This window comes from Triturus cristatus, chromosome 7 (genome assembly GCF_964204655.1).
Source record: "Triturus cristatus chromosome 7, aTriCri1.1, whole genome shotgun sequence".
NCBI classification, from domain to species: Eukaryota; Metazoa; Chordata; class Amphibia; order Caudata; family Salamandridae; genus Triturus; species Triturus cristatus.
The window spans coordinates 529,296,996-529,322,999 of NC_140590.1; the positions used below are offsets into that span (position 1 = coordinate 529,296,996).

Consider the following 26,004-nt stretch of genomic DNA (forward strand, 5'->3'; position numbering starts at 1 on the left):
CATCCATCCACTTTGGATTACTAGCTGAAATGAAGCACCTATACTTGCACTGCACTTTCCTTGCGAGTGCAATTTTCTGCTGTGAACTAACCAGACTAATACTTTGGATAATTGGTAGTTGATAGCCTGAGTTTGGTATTTTTTATTTAAAACTTGATATTCTGGTAGTATATGTTAGCTCCAAAATATTGATTTGGAGCACTGCATGTTCCACTGGCCAGAGACTGTTAGTCAAAAATTGGCCGAAATTAGCCCCTTTGCTCAACCCACATGAGAGCTTGTAGAGATACAAATATGGAGGTAATGGCTAGTTTTCCCAGATGTTGCCTTCTTGAGCTGAGGGTGGTAAAGTTCCTTCGATGACGTCCATGTTTGTTTTGATCACCGGCATTTACAGATTACCCACATGAAGATGGGATTATGCTCTGACAGTCATGTGTTAGTTATCCAAAACTTTACCATGAGGAGATCAGAAAGGAGCTTCAACCAAATGTTCTGAGCGGTCCTAGGGAAACAGAGCTGAGGATTCTTACTACTGGAGCTCGCATATGACATTTGGGTGGTCTTGTTCTTATGTTGCCTTCAGTAACAGATATTCATTCTCAACGGGCCATCAAGTTGCTTTCAATAAGAAGTAGCAGAGGGCAATAGTAAGGCAAGTTGGTTCTGTATTAATAATGTACTGAATGCTAAATTTGGATTCACCATACATCTTTTGCAGCTCTCAGAATTAAATTCTTGGAATCATTATATTTAAAAAGTCCACAACTCTTGAGACTTCTTTTCCTTTGGTTCTTGCCTATAAAAGTCTCCCTCAGGATCTTTATGTCTCACCCATTTTGTTGCTCTTGCAAGCATCTCCATAAGGGTTTTCATTTTTAAATTATTGGGCTGTGAAAATATGTTGTGCTATGTTTGGGTTATTTTTTCTTGATTTTTTTCTGGTGTTCTTGTTGGAGATGCTTTATTTCAAGTTGTCTCAGGAGTTGGTGGACCATCTTTTTTTATGTGAAATGTATAAATCTACCTTTACTACACTGCCTGTACCCATTTTAGAGTTCTGATATATTTTCTAGATCAAGGTTTACCCAACATATAAAGAAGTTTCGTAAAGAGTGGACAGTCCTGGTCACGCTCAGCAAGGGTGCCAAAACAGTGCCGCAAGGCAATCCTTTGTCAGCCTATCTTTATAACAGTCACCCTGTGCACCTTCCAAAGTGCTTTGTGGTATCCGAAAATCAGCCTATTCCTCTTAACAAGAACAATAAATAAACAATTGTCTTTTGCAAAGCTCTCAGTTGCCCATGCTCAAGGTTTGTGTAATGCTAAGTACTGAAAATTAAGCAAAATACGAAGTATAATGTGGCAGCCTGGGTCTAGAGAGTCAACAGAAAAGAGGGCATAGACCAAATTAAAGGGAGTTTCTTGGGAATGATCTCTTCGAATTTATGGAGTGGGCTGGTTAATTCCGACTCGTGAGTAACCAAACCGCAGTTTATGTATGTGTCGGAGTTAAGAGTTTGAAGGTATTTAACACCACCGTTAATTATTGGATGCGTTAAATAGCTCTACCTTTATTACAATTTGGCAGGTCAAACCTGCTGAAATTTAAGGGGACAAGCATACAGTATTTAAAATTTCATGCAGATTTTGGTGCGTTATACACCAAAATCCACTTGTTATTCCTCAGTAACTCGTAAGAGGAGTTAATTAGTGCACCCCTTAAATAATGTACCCATGTTATCTTTATCAGTGACGTGTGCTTCTAAGATCATATGTGGGCCTCACTATGGTGCTTGCACCATTACCACCAAGGTGATTAATAGCAGTATTACCAATGGTGGTTACCCTGTGCATGCTACAGATATTTCTACTCTAATTCAAATAAGTCATTGTCACTCCTCCACCCTATCACAAACACCAACTAAAATTGTCCATGTTTTTTTTTTTAACTTCCCTGGATTTGTATGCAGGCCTTTCTCCGTGGCGCCTGCAGGTTCACACTTTTCTGATTCATTGTGATGTCTTGCGATTCAGGGGTGGTGCACACTGTGGAACCCAGGATGGAACAGGGCTTCTGCTGTGGTGGGTCCCCTCCCTGCACCCCCCTCGTACTCCTCTGATCAGGGTCAGAACTCCGGCGCCCCCCACGCAGGTCGTAGGCCCCGCCTGAGTGGATTAGCTCGTTAGCGGTGCACCTGTCATTGTGACGTGCATCACTCGCGCCAGCTGCTGAGGGGCAGCCGTTGGTCCATCTGCGAGCTGCCAATCCGCCGGAATCCTGTTACTGGGAAATGGGATGAGCAGATAAAGGTGTCTCCAGGAGAGGCGGTGTTTGAGCTTCGCTTCCGCAGGAGTACACGACTGACAGTGAATGGGCGACCTGAGAGGTGTGTGTACGAGTGTATTGTGCGGGGGTGAAAATTAATGTGTACATGTGTTCCTGGTGCTTAAGTTCTAAAAAATAATATATGCCAGGGCTTTAGTGAGGAGGCCGCTGCAGCCTCCCCCACGCATTCCCCTGCCATGCTGCCAGTGATAGTAACACAACTACTTACCTTCACACTCCTGTAAGTGTGACGATTGGGACTATTCCATGCCCACAAAGCTATTAGAGTGGCTTGGGTGGCACGTAATTATCATGTTTAATGTATATTGAATTAATAATTGACTGTTATTGCGGTTATCTGAGACAGCGCCACCTTGTGACAAATTGTTGCAAGCACCAGTGTGGGCAGTTAACCACGGGCTCAAATTAACCTCTACATCGGATGCCACAGAGCTGCAAGCCAGTTATGACAGGATGGTCCACTTCTTGGTATGACACATAAGGGGAGCGCAGACCTCCATATTAGTTGTGATGCTGGGGGTCCAGGCCTACATGTGATAGCCTAGGGCGGACATAGAGCCATGTCACTTATGACAGGGTGGGCCAGTCTTGTGTACGGCACCTAAGGGGGAGCTCCTAGTCACTTTTCAGAGGGCGATCTAGTCTAGGGAACTCTAGACTAGCTCCTGCCATATGCAACTGTGCAGTTACTGCCCTACCATATCTTTTCCTTTCACTACTTTTAAATTAGAATTTTTTTCTTCAGTTTGACACCTCGCTTAGCTTCGCACTATAGGTGACAGTATAGATCCCCTATATGGACGCATACATGCTAGCAGGCCCGAATCAGACAGGACACGTCAGATTTTTAAAGCCAAAAATGGTTTTAATTTACCTTTCTCCCACCTGAATTTGTTCCCTCTTATATATTAGGCAATGGGGAAAATAAATCCCCCAGATCATGGTTTAAAACTCTCTTTCATCTCTCCAAATGTTGGCATGTTTGTGGATGTGCAACCCCTGGGCCCAGCCCTGTGTATGATAAATTGAGTCATACTTATGGTAAACGGGGGGGGGGGGGGCAACAGAGCTCACCACTGGGTACCCCAGTCTAGTGTGTGTCACTCCCAGGCAGCAAAGAGCTGCAGTTCGTTATTTACAAGGTCCTGCATATGATGCCGGGTGTAGGGGGGATACACAGAGCTCCAAGTCCCACGTGACATAGTGGTCGTTTCTGGGCATTAGAGCTGGAGAGGGTGCAGTACCCCAGGGCTCTAGATGCAGGCTAGTTTATTTATGGTAAATAAAGGTGTGGGCTTCACAGAGCTCAGTGAATGAACTGAAATTCTGGAGGGGCATAAGAAGGGAACATAAAGTAATGTAAAAGACAAGGAACTGGTCCACTGGATTGGCCTGGCAGTGCTTCTCTGCCATCTGCTGTACAAGTCTGGTTTCACAAACCCAGAGATGGTAAACGGGGGGGGGGGGGGGCAACAGAGCTCACCACTGGGTACCCCAGTCTAGTGTGTGTCACTCCCAGGCAGCAAAGAGCTGCAGTTCGTTATTTACAAGGTCCTGCATATGATGCCGGGTGTAGGGGGGATACACAGAGCTCCAAGTCCCACGTGACATAGTGGTCGTTTCTGGGCATTAGAGCTGGAGAGGGTGCAGTACCCCAGGGCTCTAGATGCAGGCTAGTTTATTTATGGTAAATAAAGGTGTGGGCTTCACAGAGCTCAGTGAATGAACTGAAATTCTGGAGGGGCATAAGAAGGGAACATAAAGTAATGTAAAAGACAAGGAACTGGTCCACTGGATTGGCCTGGCAGTGCTTCTCTGCCATCTGCTGTACAAGTCTGGTTTCACAAACCCAGAGTCAGCATTCCATTTCACTTGTATTTATTTTGGAATCCGTGCAACCACTGTGAAAAGAATTCTGCTCTGAACACGATTTTGTCCAGCACAAGGGAAGGATTTCCGAAGGGCTATGCACCTCACCATTCAGACAGGGAATATCCGTGCCGTGTTAAGTTCTTGAATGCCCATCCATGCTGACAAGAGAACTGAAGTGCCCAACCTGCCAAGCAGTTTGGGGGTAACCAAAAGCAGGCCTGGTAAAAGTGCTCACTCCAGCCTCCCTCCCTTCGTCTCCTTGCCCAAGCTCTCTTTCCATCCATTCACTCATTCTTTCCCTATATCACTTCTTTTCTCTCTCTTGTCCCTCTGATCACTTTCTCTATACCCCCCACTCTCTCATCCTCTCTCTCTCTCTTGAAGACTCACCAAACCTGCTGCAATTAACCTGGGGGGGGGGGGGCGGCGGCTGGGAAAGCGATTGAGGCACCAGGAGCAGCCCAGAGCTTTCAAAACAGGTCTTTAAGGCCTCCAACCCTACGGGGAAATGCCCAGTGAAATAAAAGACCTGTCCGACCATGCTGGCAAGGTTCATAAGTGCAGTCCATTCTCACTTATGTAAGTAATGCCCAGGAGGGCCCAATCATATTTGCAGGAAGGAACATACCATGATGGCATGGCTGATGCTGACATGGAAGAAGAGCCTGCCTAGTGTCTACCTATATTGGCAGGGTTTGGGAGTTGACTCTACCCATCCATGCTCGAGGGGCCCTAAAGTTCCTTCAACATCCTGGTGTTAGTGTAGAGGAGTACCCACCCCTACCACCATTGTGGGTAAATGGCCACCCATGCTGCTAGGGCTGAGGAGTATTCACCCATGCAGGCAAGACATCTCGGCGGACAAAGCTCTGGAATCCCCACACTTGGAGGCAGTGTGAGGGCCTTAGTCCTGCCCCCCATGCTTACACATTCAAGTAATTTCTTTCTATTCACTCTGACAGGATTGTGGGATGTTCGCCCTTATTTTCCGGGCAATAAGGTGCCCACATTTACTGATATGACCCATGGTTACCCATGCACGCTGCATAGGCCGAGCAGTGCCTGCGGATACTCACAGAGTTCATTGCGGCAGCCAGGTTAACAGGATTGCTGTTGCATTATTTCTACCTATGTCGGCAGTATCGTGGAGTGTCCACTGGGGAAACAGCATTTACAACGCCGCTATTACCACACAGGTAGGTAACAACGCGGTCGTTACAACGACCGCGTTATCACGCTTGGCTTTACATCTCAAGTTGTTTCTACGACTTGCGCCAGGTGGCGTGCAACACCAGGGAATGTGTTGGGTTTTAAATCCAACACATTCCCTGCTGTTGCGCTAACTAGAGTAGGAATAGTAATTTATACTATTCCTAAGTCCAGCGCGCCATCTAGCGCAAGTCGTAGAAATGACTTGCGATGTAAAGCCACGCGTGGTAACAACATGGTCGGTGTGACGACCGCGTTGTAACCTACTGCGTGGTAATAGCACGTGTAGTAAAGTGCTATATTCTGTCAACTGATATTGGCAGATATGTGGAGTGCCCCTCTATGTTTTCAGTACCCAGCATGTCCACCCATGCTGACAGTGTTGTAGAATGCTCAGTGGTGCACAATTGTGCTAGCATGTATATAGAATGCCAACCCGTGTTTACAAGGCCGATTAATGCCCACCCATGCTAACGTCATGGTTCAGTACAAGCTGATGCCCCGGGTGTGGTAGTTCTTACTCGTGCTAGGTGGGATGTGAAGTCCCTACTAATGTACTCAGGGCCCACCAATGCGCACCCAGGTGCCAGGGCCATGGAGCGTCCCCAAATGCCGTAGGTCGCATCAATGCACACCCAGGACCGTCGAGGGTCCACCCATGCGGGTTGGGCTCAGCAATGCGCACCCAGGTGCCAGGGGCGACCCAGGTGCCAGGGGCGTGGAGAGTTCGTCAAGGCTGGCAGGCCTCCTCTCCGCACATCGAGTTGTTATGATTCTTTGTGCTTGGTCAACATTCCTGAGGCCTTAGTCTGCATCCCCTTCATCTTCATCACACATTGCAATTCTCCTGCCGTATCCTCTGCGTATCAGAAGAGGCTCGAAAACACCCGCATGGAAGGGGCGGCTTAACCATGTAGGGAAGCGTGGAGGGAAGTAATGGTCATTGGAGGGGGGTGTTGAAGTGTGAGCAGAGCGGAGGCAAGGGAGGGGCAGACCCTGCAAACGTGCGGGAATCTTCGAGAAACCTTCAATGCTGTACTATACAAAGCATTGTACTGGCATGGCCGGTCCGACAAATAATGCTAAAGTAAATAACTGGGATGCAGCGAAGGCTCTGTATACGGTCTCCCCTGCAGCTCACAGAGTGTCATTCGTAGAAATTCTTAACAAATTCAGCTGGGGTGTCAGTCAATGTTTCTGGTAAGTCTCCTAGATGGAGTCACTGTGTTTCTTCTTTCATTTTACTAGCAAATACTTCCTTTCACCTAGAGTGTGGGGAATTTGGTGTCCTGAATATCTTGACATATTTTTACCTCTGCATGTTTGTTGTGATCAGTGCTTAGTGGGATGAAAAAGATGCAGGGTCTCTGAAAAGGGCATGGCAAAAGAAGCATAACTAAGAATCCTTTCGAAAGGGTGTGGTCTTTGTAATTAAGGGAATGGCTTAAAACATGTCAATTAGAATCATGTTCTTCATACAAGGTGCCATCTGACCAGTAGTTGGTCTCAGTCACTGTGTTTTCTTTTTTGGCATTCAGACATATCCCACAATTAAAATATGCCTAAATCAAGCCAGAACTACTGGCTTTGCCAATACCTTTTAACAGTACCAAATGCATGAGTAACAACAATGATTTTTTCGTAAATAATGAGGTTTGAAAATGTTTCAGTTCTGAAAACATGAGACTCAATTACACATTACTAAGGGCTACGGAGTGTCAATCACTCCCGTTCTCCCTTCACTCCACTTTCTTGCTCTCTGGTAGTCACATACACCCTTCTTCCTCTGTCGTTGTTTTGTATTTATGCAGTAGCTATGTCGATAGAGCTGTTCCATGCCATTGCAAGGGAACCTGGCATGACTCTTGCGTGTGAATGATTTAAAATCAGCTTTTGTCCTACCAAATAACGCAGAAAGGTTCCCGGTCAATATCACTGACAGTCCTCTGTGCCCTCTTAACCGAGGAGAGTCCGCCATTTTTATTTTGTTAGATCTGTCTGTTGCCTTTGGTACAGCAGATTCACTTATTCTGGAGCTGAGACTGCGACCAATCTCAAAGGTGTACTTTGCCTGACCCGGCTTTAAAATCAACAGCAGGCAGACTGGATTACGAGCTTCAGATTTGGTAACAGGCTTTAGGGCTGGGGCGGAGTCAGTTATGTGCCAGAGAGAGATAGTGGAGCTATTTCCAGGGTGGGGGTGATGATATGTAGCCATACAATAAAATTTACCAAACTTAATTTTTGTGTGTAGCTGGACCCACTCACCCATAATTCTTTCGTGTGTGATGTCAGATGCATTGGTGTAACATTAGCCCCGTAACCCCCACGGAGCAGGGAGGCCCCCGAGCTCTAGTGGGGCCCTTCTGGCACAGGCCGAGGGCCCTTGGCCTGAGAGCTCCTGACTGGGTCAGGGTGAGGGGGCTTCATGATCTTTGCAGGGGGTCTCCCTCAAGTTTCGTTACACCACTGGAGATGCACTGGTAACTAATCAGTGGGACTTTGTGCACACTGGTTGCTCGATTTTGCTTAACCTCGCCCTATTGGTCACATCAGCCACTATGGGTAATGCCAGAGATGGCCTTTGGTCAGAGAGCGCCGTAGGCAAAACCCACTTTGATGTCCGCTTCTCGTCTTTGTCTATGTATTGAAAATTTAGGAGGAGTAGCAGGAAGGTGGTAGGGTTAGGGGGGCAGTAAGATTGAGGGGCACCACGAAAAGGAAGTCATACAAAAAAGCTTACAAGGGCGCCAGTAGTCTAGAGAACAAGTGTCTAAACTCGCTATTTAAAAAAAAAAAAAAAAAAACTTAAGTCGTAGGGAAACTGCTGCAGGGAAATCCAGCGCCCTCTGCAGGCCCTGGGCGTGGGCCTATCTCGCACATGCTGAAGGCCAGCTCTGGTTATTGGGCCTGCTCAGGCGCTGTACAAGACACCCGGTCTGTAACGCAGGAACTTCAGACAACAGCTGCTGCTCCACATAAGCGACGTCAAATGGATCTATTCATTTGCCATATGCCAGGGTTGTATTAGCACCAGAAATAGACACTTGCTTCCAAAGCAGTGGCCACATTCGTGGATTGTGGCCTTTCACAAACCGCTGATTGGGATTGGTTGATTGGTTGGGGGCTAATTTGTGGCCTTTCTCTTCCTCCTTCTCCTTCTCAGCACTTCCCTCTTCTTCAACTACCCTTATACCACTTTCCTACCTTCATTCTTCTCTCTGCTGTCCATCTCATGCCATCTCAGCTTTTCGTCTCTCTCTTCCATCTTCCCAGCCATTTCCATTATCTCTTTTCACTTCCTGCCTGCCCTTTCCCTCAGTCCAGCCTGCTTATCATTGTTTTTCTCTCCTTCCCTCCTTCGCCTCCCTGTAGTTTATTTCCCATCTTACATCTGTTCTGTGAGGGTGGGAAGCTTGACTGTTGATACATGTGTTTTCCTCTGTGTATGAAAGTAGCTTGTGCTCTGCTCCCCCCTCCACTTCGCCCCCCTCTCTGCCTTTGCTGCTAACTCGTTTGTTATAACTACTCTTTGTTTACTGGAAGCTTGTATTTGTTCTACCCAGGCCGTATCTATATTCTGTGATGGTGAACCTTGAACATGCCGTTTCACACTACAAATGTCTAAAGAGTTGTCATTGCCAATAGTTCATGCATAATGAAAATGGAAGATTTAACTGTGACAACCATTTCAACAGCGTTTACTTTGATGCGATGTGAAATTGTCAGGTTTAATAATGGATTACACCACTTTGTGGCCAAATTGTTTCATTTCCTATGTGACATCTTTAGCTTCTTTTGTCTTTTTAGCCAATATCACTTAGCATGCTTAGTTATTTGAGACCATAGTGTTTTAAAAGCAACAAAGCCCAGAATACAACTTGTTGTTAGCCGAAAAGCCAAGACCACTTGATGGCTTCACATGACATGGAGCCACTTGGCTGTGCTGCAAAAGCAGAACAATAGCTTGTGATTTTCTGCCCTCCACTGAACTTCCATTCATTCATTTTATTAGGTTAAAGTTTTTTAATACCGTGGTATGGAAAGCAATTATTTTTAATACCCACCGCTGGTCTCACTTTTTAGCTGGGCATGTTGCATTAACAGGCCCCTGCACTGCTTTACCAGGACTATAAACTTTGAATACTCTGCTATTGAGAAACACGTATCAGGCAAGTGGGCAGAGATGGCCTTTCTAGTGTGGGAGCTGGTAGACACTACTAATTTATTTTATTTATGCAATTTTATATAGCACGAAAATGGCCGTCGGGCATTCGAGCACTAGACAAAAATGGAGGAGCTAACAATGCAAATAAATTGCAGTTAAAACAAAGGTTAACACAAAGCAAAGTGTTGAGAGAGGAGAATAAAACAAGGAACATGAAGATTTACCATAGGGCAATATCTGTGGCGCTGAGAAGCAGGGAACTACACCAAACAGGAGAAGGCAATCCAGTGGAGGCACATAACTAATAAGCAAAAATGAGTAAATTTAAGGGAAGAGAAAGAATGGTAAATATGCAAAATATACTGAGCCAAGGAGAAAGTAATAAGATAGTCCATGTGTAAGGAATCACATTTAGAAAGTCCTGAGTATCAATATCTATAGAATGGTAAGAGTTTGATCTCTTTCGTGAATATTATCAGGCATTTGGTGGTGTATAAGTTAGGTGGAAGGGAGTTCCAGGTTCTCCTCGAACTGCCTGAGGAAGAGTATGCAACTGTCCGTTCCTACCTGAATGTGGGAAGTTGTGGGGGAAGCTTTCCTGCACTTTAAAGGGAGAGCATTGGCCCCCTGAAAGGAAAAGTTTGTTAGGTATCGAAAAGCGAATGTGTGAATAACTTTATGCGTGAAACATGCTATCTTATTTATTTACTTATTTTTGTGTTTTATAGAGCGCAACCTTTACCCGTTAGAGTTTCAGTGCGCTTTACAGGAATCATAGAATTGTACAAAAGGCTTGGAATCACAAAGTAAACAATCGATAAGGAGAGGGGAGTGTGCTGGATACATAATGGATAGAAAGACACGTATGTACAGTATATATTTATAATTACTCCAGACAAGACCCCATTGCTGGTTACATAGTGGATAGATTGATAGAAAAACACATATCTACACTTGGTGGGGTGACTGGGTAATCCGAGGGGAGGCAATAATCGGAAAATAGATCGGGGACTCAGTGGTGTTTGAAGGCAGGATTTAAACGAGGAATTTCCCCATAAGGAAGGTTTTGGCATCCTTTTTGAAGCGTGCCAGAGAAGGGATAATTCTGGTGGTGGGTGGGAGAGAGTTCCAAATTCTTGGAGCGGCCCTGGAGAAGGCTCGATTGTAGTTTTTTTTTTCCGAAAACGTGCAGGTTGGAGCAAGAGGTCTCTGGCGGACCGAGAGTTTCTGATTCCTCCGGAGATCACAAGTTTCTGTGCAAGATATGCATGGAAGTTTGAGTATAAAGGCTTGTGTGTAATGCAAGCTAGTTTAAGCTGTATTCTTGCCTCAAGAGGAAGCCAGTTCAGAGCTTTCAGGTGTCGAGAAATGTGGTTGAATTTCCTTATGCCGGTAAGTAGTCTGGCGGCCGCGTTGAGGCAGGCTTTTAAAGGTGCCAGGTAGATCTTGGATAAACCAGAGAGGGTAGATCAGCCATATTCCAGTCTAAAGATGACAAGGGCTTGGACTGCCATTTTTAGGTCAGGAGCATCGATGAAGGGTTTCAGTTTCCTTCGGTAGCTCAGGTGGAATCTAGCTGATTTGGCCATCGAGTTGATGTGGTCCCGCATATTCAAGTTGCAGTCAAGGGTAATTCCCAGGGATTTGGCCGAGTCCACGATGGTCGGAGGGCAATTTAAGGCTGTGATAGCTTTAATCCATGATTGAATTTGAGGGTTGGCTTTTGGAGGGGAAATTAGGAGAAATTCAGTTTTCTTTGCGTTGAGTTTGAGTTGATTGGAGGCGAGCCATTGGACGGTCAGTTTCAGGACCTCGTTCAGGGAGAGGATCTCCTCGAGAGATGAGGTTTTGATGAAGATCTGAGTGTCGTCAGCATACATATGGTAGGAGATATTCGCAGTGCGCAGTATTTCGACAAGCGGTTCTAGGTAAAGGTTGAAGAGGGTGGGGGACAGGGTTGATCTTTGAGGGACTCCAATAGTGACCGGAGAGGGAGCAGATAGGTTGCTGTTAATTAGGAATCTCTGTGAACGGTTTTGGAGGAAGGACCTGAACCATTCTAGAACAGAGCCATCCAAACCCATCCTGAGTTTGAGGCGTTCGAGTAAGTTTTCGTGATTGACCGTGTCGAAGGCCGAGGATAGATCCAGAAGGATTAGGAGGATTAGGAGACAGGTTTTACCTTGGTCAAGGGCTTGGAGGGCATCATCAACGATGTGGAGCATGGTGGTTTCAGTGCTGTGTCCAGGTCTGAACCCAGATTAGAAGTCGTCGAGTAGGTGGAAGTTATTGATATGTTGACTTAGCTGCTGTTGTACACACTTCTCCAGCACTTTGGCTAAGGGGGATGTTGGAGATGGGTCTGAAGCTGTATGGGGAAGCTGGATCCAGCAACAACTTTTTCAAGATGGGGAGGACTTGGCCGGCTTTTAGAGAGTCGGGAATCGATCCCTGCCGGAGGGAGGTGTTAATTACTGCAGTCCAGCTAGGAATAATGGCTCGGGCGGCGGCCGCTAGGCAGTTGGAGGGGAGCGGGTCATTAAAATGGTTGTTTGGGTTGAAGGTAGATAGGATTTTGGAGACAGAATCTTCGTCATAGAATTTGAAGTCGGTCCAGTGAGCTTGATTTTTAGGTGAGGCCTGTGGCGACGCAGAGGGAGGAGGCGGGTCAGGAAGAGGTTGAGAGAATGTGGCGGAACAGAGTTCATTTCTTAAGGCTGTGATTTTGTCAGCAAAGAAAGAGGAGAATTCCTCGGATGACATTAGTGACTTAAAATTGGATCTGGCTTCAATGGGAGCCATAGGAGTATACGTAAGATTGGTGTTATATGATCAAATTTGCTACTTCCAGGGGCAAAAGGAACCGCTGCACGTAGTACGACTTTGAGAGGAACAAGGTGATATATTGGAAGGCCATTCAGGCGTGAGTGGCTGTAGTCAATTCTAGACACCACCAGGAACTGAACTAGGACCTTTAGGTTCTCGGCAGGAAGATCTGACGAATGCCCTATAAAAGCCTAAACTGGAACCGGGTACTTTTGGCCTTGGAGCTGATTTGAGTCTTTTGTGCAAAATTACACCTAGAGGTTAGCACTTTCAAAGATAGTAGGTTTGCAGTACTAATAGACTAACATTAACACTTTTCCAATAAAAATGGGCACACTGACAAATATTGCAAGGGCTAGATTAAAATGCATCCCACATCCTCTTGTTATTAAACTGGAAGCATGAGCAGACGACAAGAGAAACACCCCCCTCGAGTTTCCGATGCTCCGCCTTCACTTTGCTGCTCTGATCCATCCTGGAGAGAGCAGACACATGGCACACGTCATATTGCGCCCTCCCAGACTGGCCCACTGTCACTTTCTGTATGACACTGAGCCGCCAGAGTGCTCGTACATACACAAAGTAGGGGAAAACCTTCTCACAGTTGGTTTTGGCCCTTAAATACATGTAGATTGGTCGATGGCCGAACCCCACCCTGCCACATGCTATGTTTACAACCTTGCTCTGGGCAGCCTCTTTAGCTGTCTACAATGTGAGCAATCGCTGGCACAGCTTCATCAGCGGCCTACAAGTGGAGAGATGTTGCCATGAGGTTTTCAGATTCCTGCAATGTGAGCAAACATTGGCACGGCCCTGATTGGCTGGCATTGAGCGCCATGGCCACCAGAGATTTGCTGTCAGAGTGCATCAACAAAGGAGAGTGATGGGTGCTCGTCGTCGACAGATACACCTGATACATGCAGAGAATCTGGGTTTTCGGGCATGCAGATTGTCCCTGGACATATGTTGCAGTCTCTGTGCCCTCTTCTGTTTCTTACATTCTGCCTCCTTAACCCTTTCTTGTCCTTTCTATTGCTGTCTCTCATGCGAGTGCCATATCCATTGTTGAAATTAAATGTATTTAAAGGCATTTATCTTCATCCTTTCTGTCTCTCTCTCGCTCTGCTGCTAGCTTCTCTTATTCCCCCCCCCCCTCCCCCCATCCAAACTAGACTCTTAGTAGGATGCTGAGTCCTGTACACGGGAGCATATAGTAACTTTGTACCAAATACAGATATGTGCGATACACATTATGTAAAGTACCACCAATTCTGGTGGGTATCAGAGAATAACGGCCGGCGCTCAAACCTCCTCCCACCATTATACAGCCAGTCTCAATTTATGTTTTTTACAATGACCGTGCAAATGGAACATCCTTATATTCTGAGAGAAAAGGAAAGTTTTACTCAGTCCAAAATCCAAGAGTATTTCATTTATTCAAATGCAGTAATCATTCGAGAGACTCCAAATATCATCCACGTTAATTTTGCCGAGAATGTCACGCAAGAAAAAGTAGACAGTCAACTTGTGTTCTGCGGAGTAACCGTTTCGTCAGGGCTAGTGAGTGTTTACGTTAACGGTTTTACAAACCTCTAGGTTGCACTCGTTCAAAGTCATATTTTACGTTTCTATGTGCATTTTTTAATCCTCCTCATGACAATTGTTTGCTTTGATCTATTGTCAGTTGTATTAAGGTTTTGCAAATTATTCAATCTAGAATCTTTTTAACATTGTTGTTCATGGTATTACAGATTCTAATGGTTTTAGGTAACTTAACAATACATTTATCATCGAATATATTTTAGGTTTGCATCACTTGGTTGATAAATCCCAGGATGAAGATGCTGCTGTTAATAGACACATCTTGCAGGTGGTGTGAAAGACTGAAGTGGATACAATTTGGATTCACTCCAGAGTCTCATGGATATAGGAGAATATCAGGGTAGATTGCCTCAAGCTTCTGGGCCAGAGTCAGTCAAAGTGAGACACATACATTATTAATACTAGAAATGTCGTGAAAGCAGCATCTGCCCCTTTCTACTTTCGCTTTTTGTAGGTCTGGCCTAGAGACAAGTTAAACGTTCTTGCCAGCCTCATGTTATTCGAAACAAATAATATAAATATTTATATTCATGTATGTTCATGTTTTCCGAAATAAATGAATAAAGTATAATAAAAACACCCACACACATACTTAATAATATTCATATTGTGGCTTTCGGTCAGATGACTGGTCTGTTGAAGTATTACTCAAATTTACGTCTGCTCACCACACCACATAAATAGCTAAGCCCACTCCTGTCATTGGCTCTACTTACTGTGAGTGACAGCAGTTTTCTTGTGCTCATGTGCACATCCACGCAATAAGTAGTCCACTTCAGTGAAAAGGCTGGGGGGGCCAACTCCCGTTTTTATTTCAAGTGTTTTCCTTATTTTTGAAGTGAGTCATAGATTACTTATTTTTGGTGCACCTTTGCACTGCAGCATTTTTCTTTTTTTATTAATTTAACATTTTTACTGTCAGTGGCATATGCGTGTCAGCCGTCTGTCACCGCTCCAATAAAAACATTGTAGGCATACTAATGCAAAACCTATTGGTTTTGCCAATGCTTGTCTCGTTTTGTAAGTGATCCATAACAGCCGCAGGTACTTTTATGTGTCTGGGAAAAACGTCTGTGCCTGCTAGAATCACACAGGACGTTTCCATATGAGTGAGAGTTGACTTCGAAAACAGCACAAGGAATGCTGATATATTTGTTTTTCTTTTGTCGATGGTTTGTTTTCTGTAAATACATGTGGCTACATGAGTCCTGCCTTTGTTTTTTGTTCTGAATGCCCACGGCTCAACGCCAGCTATGCCAACTGCTCCCAGTGCCAGCTATGCCCGCTGCTCCCACGGTCACCCCTGACCCATGCACAAAGAATTTGCCAGCTTGTGCTCTTCGTACATAACACCGCTCGGGCAGTCTCAGATGTGCATGGTTGCCTTTCACACACTATCCGGCTCTGTACATATTTTCTCCTTCACGTTAAATCTTTTCCCAGCTGTGGACATGGACAGCAAGCAATATTCAGGTGAGAAGTTTGAAAATTATTAGAGGTCGGTGCAGGTACAGAGAGAGACAACTTTAAAACGCCTGAGACTCTCGAAGGGAGAACGAGTTAAAACAGCTAGGGGAAAGCTGGAGACTTTGTACGAACGTTACATTTCGCACAAAGGGGTGGTAGCATATTAGAAGGAATCGCCGTTTGATGGAGATGCGCCTGAGATCACTGTGATGCACACTGTCCGTCTAGGGACATCCCTAAAACTTTGATGCACAATGCGCTGCTTCAGTATTTTCTGAATTCTGCTCTAGCCTTTGTGTACTTAAAGTAGGTCTAAAGCAGCTAGATGTGACATGGTGGCACTTTATAAAGCAAATATAAAACGCTTCACAAGGGGGTTTTGATGCTTGGCCCAGGTAGAGGAGAGCTGCGTTCTATGCATGATTATGCAATATTACACTCTCGCTCTCTCTTTCTCTTGCATACACAGCACATTTTTTACTGCAAGTGACCAATAAATAAGGCTGATAACAAGACATGTGCAAATAAAATTGTCTCTAACACACATGGATAAATGCTTTGCCTCAGCTTCCTCTTTATTTCCATGAGTACTGCATTAGTTCCTCTTGTCTTCCTCTTCTGAGTCCTAACTAATAAGGCCGTATTTTTTAGGGCGAGCCTATGCAGCGCTTGTGCTGTCTCTCAAAATGCTGTTTTCAGTCAGGGTGGGGTGACAGCCCGCCTCCAACTTCTGATTGGCTTTTGTCAGTGTCCTTTAAAAAACTTTGGGGCATATTTACAATAACTGGCGCATGCGCCAGTTATTGTGCGCCACAGCTCCGCCACCATTGATGAGCCGCATTTACAATGCGGTGCACCATGGGGCAAAAACGGCACAGATGCGTGACACATCTGTGCCGTAAAAGTGGTGCATTGCTGGAGCAAGGCTCGGGGGTGCCCTATCCCTAACATGCTGTGTCAATCCTTACGCCTGCGTCAAGCAGGCGCAGGGTTTTGACGCAGAATGGCCTTAAAAGTGTCTGAGTGAAATCTTGTAGATTTCACTCAGCCACTTTTAGGAGGCGTTCCTGCGCCGGAACACCCCCGCCCCCCCCCTGCGCCGGAACGCCTGCATGTGGCGCAGGGCTTTACAACGTGACGCATCTTCCAGATGCATCACGTTGTAAATATCCTGCACCATGGCGCTGGCTTTATGCCGCAGCTGCGTCACAAAAGTGACACAACGGCGGCGTAAAAGAGGCGCAAGGGGCTTGTAAATCTGCCCCTTTGCATCTAAATTGGATAATGGTTCTAGCTTGCCCTTGCATTTTTTCTCAATTGTTGACTCCCATAGGTTGCCCCCAGGACTTATCCTCTTCCACTTGTGCTATTGTATGTTCTGTCTTTGGAGCTTTTTTTTACAGTGACACCGAGTTTTGTGCAATGTCCTTTTAATTTGCACACGCTTATGCATGTCTGTTTATTAACCCCCTACCCCCCCAACCAGTCTGTGCCGTTTTTTTCTCTTCTCCCACCCTGCTCATTCATGTCGATCTGCCAGCTAGCTGGTTAGCAGCCTTCCTTTCGCTGCTTTGAAAACAAAGGTTGTAAGCGCTCTGTGACGGAGCTCGTGCAACAAATCTCTTGGTAGTCTCTTTCTCAACATGGCTGCTAAGCTCTACGTGGTAGAGCCTGCCTCTTTCCATTCCCCACTTCCAGCATCCCTCCCCTCGCACAGGCTCCAGTTTCTTAACACACTCGTCCGCTTAAAGTGAATTTAAGAGCAACAGCTAAAGCACGTGGTAAACTCATAAGTCAGTCTTACCAGTCTTTCAGAGACACAAACTGTATAGAAGAATTACTCTGCTTCAGCTGCACCACCTCTTTAGCGGTCTGTGTCCCCAGACTGACTGAGATGAGCCTAGCACGTAACTGACTCTTTCCCCTGATCGCCCAGCCTTTCAGAGGCCTGCCCATTAGTACCTTAATATGTATTTCTAATTCCACCCTATTCCCAGCTAATGCCCAAATGCACACTCAACCAAAGGAAGGTTCAAACACCAGAAGAGGTGTGTGCACACTGCGTATGAAAACCAGTCAAGGGTGGAGACACCGCTTTTTTTTGGCATTCATTGAAAATGAAATGGCCTATCGGTTCCTTTGTGTGTAATCTGGATGAGTTTCTTCAGTGGCGGACGGAGTTTGGGGGCCCTTGAAGGCGAATCTCAACAGTTTAAATTCAAACAATGTTTTAGTTGCAAAGAAGTTCTCTCAGGGCTTCAAGTGGTCCAGGTCCTGCTGGTGCTCAGCATCGGCAGTTCTAAAAAGCAGGTGCTGGAACGGGTCCCTATCGGACTCTCAATTTCTGACCTCACCCTCAGGGTGAAAAAAAAATCTAAACCCTGCAGCAGGTCCACCCTTCACTGCCTTTGATGTTACTTCTAAGAGACTCTTTATAGTTCTTTCACAGTCTCATCATTTCAGAACTGAAGAATTTTCAATGTTATAAACAATGAAGCCTTAGTTGTTGTTTATTTATCTTATGCAACTAACAACCATTGACAACCACTGACAAATCCATTAGCCCTGGCTTCTTGTAGGTATAATGTTACTAGCTGTATTATATATCTGGATGCAATGACAGAAACAGCAAAATACCATCTGGATGGCACAGTATGCTAAGCACAGGTTTTTAGCTTAGGTGTTTTAAGCCATGCCGTTAATTACTTAGGCCTCGCCCCTTTGAGAGATCCCCTAGTTTTTTTATCCCACTTAAAGCCCTGCGTTCTCCTACAAATCAGAGAGTAGCTGACAGGGTGAAGAGAAGACATTTTGAAGTGGAACACTGCATAGATCGTGGCCTCCTGAAGTGATCTGTTTGTTTTAGAAAACTCACACCTTAACCATTCTATAGCGTTTTTAAGATAGAATATTTTTGCTTCCCCTAGACACTATTTAAGTTATGGTTACATAACATTTTACAATCAGCATGAACTAAAAATGTGGAGACAACAATCTAAATAATACTGGAAAATCTACTGAAAAAGCATGACCCATAGAGTGTGGAAGGCCAGGATCCAAGATGGTTGCACTTCTCTTGGGGTCCCGAACCCTTAAACCCCCGCTGATCGGAACAAAGCCACAGGGCCCAACAGAGCATGATGATGGATGGGAACACCGGAGGAAATGCTAATTTGGGTCTGCTGAGTCTTCCCGGCCTCCTTCCAGACTACATTGCAGGGATGTGTAACACACCAGTACCAGCAGCGGCAATTCAGCATGTACCAGACTTCTGACTCTGATGCTGGATACAGTTTGGAAACTGGGAGCTTAGTCAGGAATACATACCTTGGGACAGCACATCGACAGACCACTGTGTGGCACTAAGAAAGAGCTCCTCACTAAGATGTGGAAGAAAGCCTGAGGAGCCTTGCCATTACACCCCTGCATTGTTGTCCTTCTCCCATAAGGAACAGCTAAGTCCTATCTCCAGCTGCATTCATTCCTGTTTCAAGTTTCTGACACACATGAATAGACTGTCGTAACTTTGTCTAACCTGTCTCTACAGCATTTGGGTGGGTGCGCGTGTGGTGTGTTGATAGGGATTTGGTTTCTTATTTGAAATACTGAAAAAGCTCTGAAAAAAGAGGGACATAAAATAGAAGGTTTTTAAACCTTGGCACTCAACTTTGAGGAAGGTTCAAAGGGATTTAGATCCTGATGAAGGCAATTAAAGTACGGATGAGTAAGTATTGCAAGATTCCGTTAATACACAAATGATAAATATTGGTGAAACATGATTGCCACACATCATTGTTTGTGTGCCATATAGTTTCTCGTCCGTGTCCACTCCACATAATTCCACTTCATGCCACCCAAACCCACTGCACACAATTCAACCCAACTCATGCTACATAATTACATTCCACAAAATGAAACTCCAAATAATTCAATACAATGCCAACTAATTCTAGCCACGTTATTCCACATGTCCAAATACTGTTGCTGCTCATAACAGATGCAGGTAGGAGGATCACGTTCTACGTCATTTAGTACAGGAATAGGTTCAGCAGTAAATGGTCATATTGTGATTTTATTTGAAGGACTAATAAACATTGTGTGCTGTATTATAACAATTGTACCATAAGTTATTTTTATTTAAAAAAGAGATGGTAACCCTGCATTAGAAATGAGCTAGGGTAGATCCTCATTAGTAGGACCAGGAAGAAGGAAGATAAGAGGAGGAGATAATGCCCAGATTGCTCTCTGTTAATCTGCATTGCTCAGACTTGTAGTCTTCCTCTTCAGAGTCCTGTATTCCCACCCACCCATCCCTTGTAAGGACATATCGAGCTACAATAAAAAGCAAAATGAATATCTGTGGTTATAAAGCTTGAACAATAAAACAAGAAGCCTCCTTCCGTAGTCCCTCGTATATTTCCAGGATAGCAGGATGGACTGAGATTAAACAGGGCAAGTATATTTTGTTAAAAAAGAGAACTGTTGTGACCACCTAATTAGTAGGAACTGTGACGAGGAAAACTACAACTCGGAGTAATGGAGATTACTGGTAAGTAATCCTGGCATTTTTGTTGTTGACAATCAAAATAAATTGCACCCTTGGCTTTGGTGCTATTATCTGGTCAAAGTTTGTGCATCTTTGAGTTTTTCAGCATTTCATAAAAGAGCTCCTTTAATTTGAATGGTCCAGTAATTGTGGTCTTTGTGTTCTTGTTTTACAGGAAGAAGACGATGAGCCCGAGCGTGAGCTGATGGTGAAAGAGGACTCGGATAATGAGGGAGGTAAGATCGTGGTATAGGGGAGGTCATGTCTGGCCAGCCCTGTTGAGTACTCACTTTGAAATGATTTCTGATACATTCATGTCATGCTTCCCAAGTGACACATTGACCTCTGCGAAAATGGCTTCTCTGCGGCTGCCTCAGTTGCTGGATTGGGGGTAGGGAGTGTTAGGAGCTCTCTCCAGGTCCGGTGGCCTCCCCAATCTTCCTCTTCTGGAAGAGGTCAGGCCTCTCAGCCCAAGTATCTTTATTTCCAGGCGGCTTTACACTCAGCATAAAGGCATTGTATACATGCTTACTCACTACAAACAATGCAGCTGAAGATATTTTATTTATGTATTTAGACACGTATTAAGCGCATTGTACCCCGAGGGAGACGAGGCACTGTATTAAACGAGGACCATAGCTGCCAAGTTTTAAACATGCATAAATGTGACATTTCCATGTTTGCATATTACTTTTGTGAGGCATTTACATGACTTAGAGTTAAAAAAAATTCACAAGTTACTAATCAAGAAAATGTAGTGCTGTGCTGAGATTTCCAGCCTTGTTTGATCAGTTTACCCTTAAGGATAGATGTTTCCTAAGCGCTTTCCCTAAAACAGCTCCCACTAGGTCGACCAGTTGCCCCAGGAAGGGATTTCAAAGGAAAAGAAGTCTCTTGCTACAAGCTGTAGAAATAAATCCTTCCAACGGCATCATCAATCCCTCCTGGCTTGCAACTCCCATTTAAAATCTTCAGGATGGCAGGCTGAGTGTGGATAGCAAGATAAGAGATGCCCATCACATGCAGTACGTGCACTGGCCTACGTCTCCTTTAACAGACTCTAACAAGAGGCACTGGTGCATATGCCACATGTGCACCATTTTCCCGCCTGTGCACAGTCCTATCTGCCATGCAATTGAACTGGACAAATGGAACGCTGGAACCACTGTGATCTCTTCAGAACTGAAACAACAGGTGTGCAGAATCTAAGTTCAGTAGCACAAAGGTTGTTGTGGAGGTTCCAATTGCATCCCAGCTTCTCAGCTGAGGGTCCCCTAAGAGAGCTGTGTGAGTCTTCCTGGCAAGGACATCATTGCTGTGTCAGACTGGAGTCCTTGAATGGCACGGTTGCCAGAGAAAATACCACCCCCTCGTTGAGTGCAATACAAAGTAGGGACTTTGGGTGGTAGAATCTTATTGTGTTCACCATCTTTTGCTAGGGTTATTGTACCAGGTTACATGCTTGGAGGGTCCAGAAATATACAAGTAATTAGTGGTCTATTCCACTCCCAAGTTTCAATTTTACTGGCAATCCACCCACCTCAGGCCAGGGTATCTTTCATCTGAAAGGCTCAGTTTCCCCCACCAATGCTCCCTGTCTAAGGAAATACATATCTGGTTTTCAAGCACCTAGCTTTACCTGGCTTTTGTGGGGGTTGTATGTAATTAAGCTTCAAACACATAGTCGAGCAGGGTAAAGCTAGAGACTTGAAATAAATTCCAGTGCTAAAGCAGGCTATGTAATTCGGTTCTGCCACCACTCTGCTGGCTGCTGAAGTCCGTTGACTATGGTGCAAGGATGTTCAATCATGCCTGTAGTATGTAAGGGCTTGGGAAGCCTGGTTACCTTCGGTCATATTTACATGGAAGAATCGTGGTCAGGGTCGAAGGTATTTGAAGGATTCTGTCTCCAGACGCTGGACTTCGTGTTAAGTGATAAAGGGAAATCCTCCCATTCATAGAGGAAGTTCTGAAGCTGGTGGAGGAAGTTCTCCTGATGGACTCTATCGTGCATTTCTCACTTATTGCAGAAATTTGATATATCCATCACCATCCAACTCTAAACCAAACCCAAAATCATTAACAGCTGGTTAATAATACGTTGGTATCTATATTTTCAAAGGATCCATGTGGTATCCATACGGATGTGTTTAAACATCTTAAAGGAGAATTTGTCACACGAGTTGTGCTTGATCATATCCTATGTATCATAATCAGCCTATCCTTGCTGCATAATTCAAGTCAACCATTCAAGACTACTTTGATTTTTGCAGAGCATACTTCCAGCGAACCAGCAGGCAAAAACACCTGGCCATATGATTGATGGAGGTTCCCAGCCCTTAATGAACCAATTGTAATCAAAGATGACCATTTCCTTTCAGTTTTTTAAATCAAACAGAGCCTCCCAAATCACCTCCTGAGTGGGTAAAATGATTGCTTGCGGAGAGTTTTCATGCGTGACATGCTGCTTATTGGACTTTGCAACATATTGGCTAGGACATAGACTGCTGCTTCAGGGATATCTCCAGGCTGCTGTCACCAGCTTTATTGTGATCAATTCACTTTTTTGGTGTGCTACACAGTAATTGGTCCTTGCCCAGGACAGAAGTACTTTAATTAACAAGCATTGGCATAGCCAATAGGTCTCGCCTTTGGGACATTTTAAGTGTTTAGCCAGAGCTATTGCCAATGTTTTTAAGGTATGTTGTAGAGCAATGTAGCTGTTGTGTTCAATACTGTAAAGTTTGTGTGCTTTACATGAGCACTAGTTACGTTACACAAGGACACTTTAATGAGCCTGTGCACGTCAAAGGGATTCTGGGAAAGTTTGCATGCAATGGGCAGTTTTTATTATGTATAGGCATTACTAACATGTTAAACAGCAAATGAACATAACATATCAGTGCCAGCCTGGCAGTTCCTTCTGCAACAACACCGCCCTCCCACCTCCCCCCCACTTTTACAAACCTTACCTGGTGCATGCGCTGCACAGAATTCGGAGCGTTGTGTGTGCCTCCTCTCGTGCTTGCAGAGCTCACACACAGCCACCCAAGCGTTGTGTGCGCCTCCTCTCGTGCCTGGCGAGCTCACACACAGCTACCCAAGCGTTGTGTGCACCTCCTCTCGTGCTTGGAGAGCTCACACACAGCCATCCAAGTGTTGTGTGTGCCTCCTCTCGTGCTTGCAGAGCTCACACACAGCCACCCAAGCATTGTGTGTGCCTCCTCTCGTGCTTGGAGAGCTCACACACAGCCATTGAAGCGTTGTATGCGCCTCCTCTCGTTCTTGCAGAGCTCACACGCACTATGGTATGTGTGACAAAGTGTGTTCATCACCGTGGCTGCCCACGAAGGGCTTCTGGGGCTGTGGGCGATGCTAACCTTTACTGGAGTAAATTAATTGCAAGTATGGTGTAGGTCCTTTTTTCGAGGTTGTTTCCCGTGCATTTAATTTGTTGAGCATATCAAAGGCATCTGCGTACAACAAGCCCTAAATTGTCAGGCACTGCGGCATAACCCAGTGACTTAGCTTGAACCGTTTAGAATACGAAATAACTCCGCTTGAATGCTTATTTCTGTGAGCACGTTCGTCACTTGTGAGTGCGGCTCTATTTGCCAGTGCAACCTGCGAGAAGCGCACAAGAATTCCCATGAGCAGCGGAGGTCATTCAAGCTTCGCCCATCACAGAGCTGATTGGGGTTGTTGTTTGCCGACCAGCCACCACCCAATGCACCGTGGGTTGGATCCTGTCTGTACTCACTCTGAAGGCAACAACCAAGCTAGGCAGCTTCCTAAATAGTTTTGTGGCAGTACCACCCACCCTTCAATGCCTTTGATGTAACTTTGATGAGACTCGCTACAGTTCTTTCAGCCTCATCATGTCAGAACTTCAGCAATTTCAATATTCTATACACACGAAACCGTAGTTGTAGCTTATTTATCTTATGAGACTAACAACCATTGGCAAAGCGAATAGTCCTGGCTTGTTATAGGTGTAATGTTACTAGTTGTATTATATATCTGGGTGCAATGTCAGAAGTAGAAAATTACCACTCGTGCATCACGCTATGCTAAGCTCAGATTTTTAGCTCCCTTTTTTCAAGCCACACCCTAATTACATGGGCCACGCCCATTTGAGACCCCCCCTTTTAGTTTTTCATCCCACTTAAAGCCCTGGGCGCTATCCAAGTCCAGTTACATACATACATGCTTCGTGACCCCCACGCTGTGGCAACACGCCCACTGAAGAAGTCAGGGAGTGATTACTAAGCATAACAGCAGGTTAAGGCATCATAGTCTCGTTGATTGAGAGGAGGAAGGCGATGCGTCCGACTGTCACTGACAGAGAATGCCGAGCACTCCCCCAACCCCACATCCGGTTGAGCAACTACACCTCAGTGCGAGGCTCCGGACACCAGAACACTGCAGCCGAGGGGGGGCCAGAGGCGCAACACCTGACTCATAGCTCCCTGTCAAAGGAAGGCAGCTGCGAAACCCCGGGCGACCGAGAACAGACATGCTCTGATCGGTGTAGTCATGGCTACATGTCTTTGCAAACACAAGCCCCAGTTTGTGGTAAATGCAAACTATGACAGAAGTAGTCACACGTGAAACACAGACAGCAAAAGCCAAATAAGCACTGGCAAAGCCAAATATTAAGACATTGTAGAAAACTGAATGACCGGCTGTTCCCCGATAACGCTTCTATCTCTGAGCTTCCTCTAAGCTGCTTCATTGAATGATTATACAGAAAGAGGCGCTGCAGGGGGCAAACTAATGGATGAGCACTCCCACCCTTGAAACAGCCACATAATATGCTCGTGCAGGCCTCAGCACTGAAAGAGCAGATGCTCTCATCACGTCATCGGGATAGAGGTGCACTGGCAGAATTCACGGTGCGCGTTGGCAGCACAGAATAGCATGGGGGAGGGAGGGCAGGAGTTATATTGCAGGTGCACATGCAGAATGAGCTACGTTCGTGGCACACACGGGAACAGCAAATAGTGTTGCTGGACAGGATTGACCTGAACAGGGTATGGTGTTTGTGGGTACCAGCGGTGGAGTAACAAGTGCAGCTGCAGAGCAGGGCTGAACATGAGAACCTGTGCACTCATGAATCCGAGCACGCACGGCCAGTCGCGGTCTCAGGACTGCACAAGCCTGCTAACTGTGCGCCGCTCTCGATCCTATGACGAGGAGTCCTGCTGCAGTAGAGAGGGGCATGGGGGAGTGAGCGCGACAGCCTGGTGAACGCACGAGGGGTGGGGGGAGTGAGCAGGGCAGCGTGGTGAACACGCGAGGGGGAGTGAGCGCGGCAGCGTGGTGAACGCACTATTTAGAACAAGATGGTGTTGGACTGTCCACAGTCCGTACGGACACACGCATGCTGTCTGCTTTGGACAGATGGAGAGAGCAGCCATCTTTGTCCATGCAGACGCGTGCAGGTAAGCCCACGGGGAGAATTGATTCCAAAAGGTCCTTACCATGGTGTGAGCAGCGCATGCGCTGCTTTCGCCAGGCGAGACCTAAAATTGAAAGCAGTACAGACCCTTTTGGGCTCTGGCTGAGTTTATATGCTGTGCATTAGAAGAGATATGCTGTGCAAATGCATACATTGGAATAAAGTGGCGAAGTGGGACAACAACTCCATCTGCATTCAGAGCTGGTGTATGTTAATTATTTATTCAAAAGAACCATGGACACATTTAATGGGTCTGGTTCAGGTAAAGCTGTAGTACTGATGAAGGGATGCATTTTGACTCCTGGAATTTTCCTAGAGTTTATATGCTTGACAGGGATCAATGCAACTCATTTAGAACTGCACTAAAGTATTATTACCATTATGTTTCACTGATCTTTCCACTCTGCTAAGGTGGAGCCTTTGATCCTGCTGCTTCGAAAGGTAGCTTTTCTGTGACTTTGTCTTAAAAAAACTCCCATGTACCTTGCAGAGAACAGTCTGCA

At 45.5% G+C, this 26,004-nt stretch overlaps 1 protein-coding gene across 3 annotated transcripts in view; it reads left to right on the top strand.

Annotated features, from left to right (window-relative positions):
* The window catches only part of MXRA7 (matrix remodeling associated 7), a 278,558-nt gene that overhangs the window by 80,971 nt on the left and 171,583 nt on the right, over positions 1–26,004 (top strand). For all 3 annotated transcript variants that reach the window (XM_085616907.1, XM_085616906.1, XM_085616908.1), the window contains exon 2: positions 20,216–20,276. In XM_085616907.1, the coding sequence (XP_085473033.1) occupies positions 20,216–20,276 (61 nt within the window). The remainder of the gene's footprint in view (positions 1–20,215; positions 20,277–26,004) is intronic.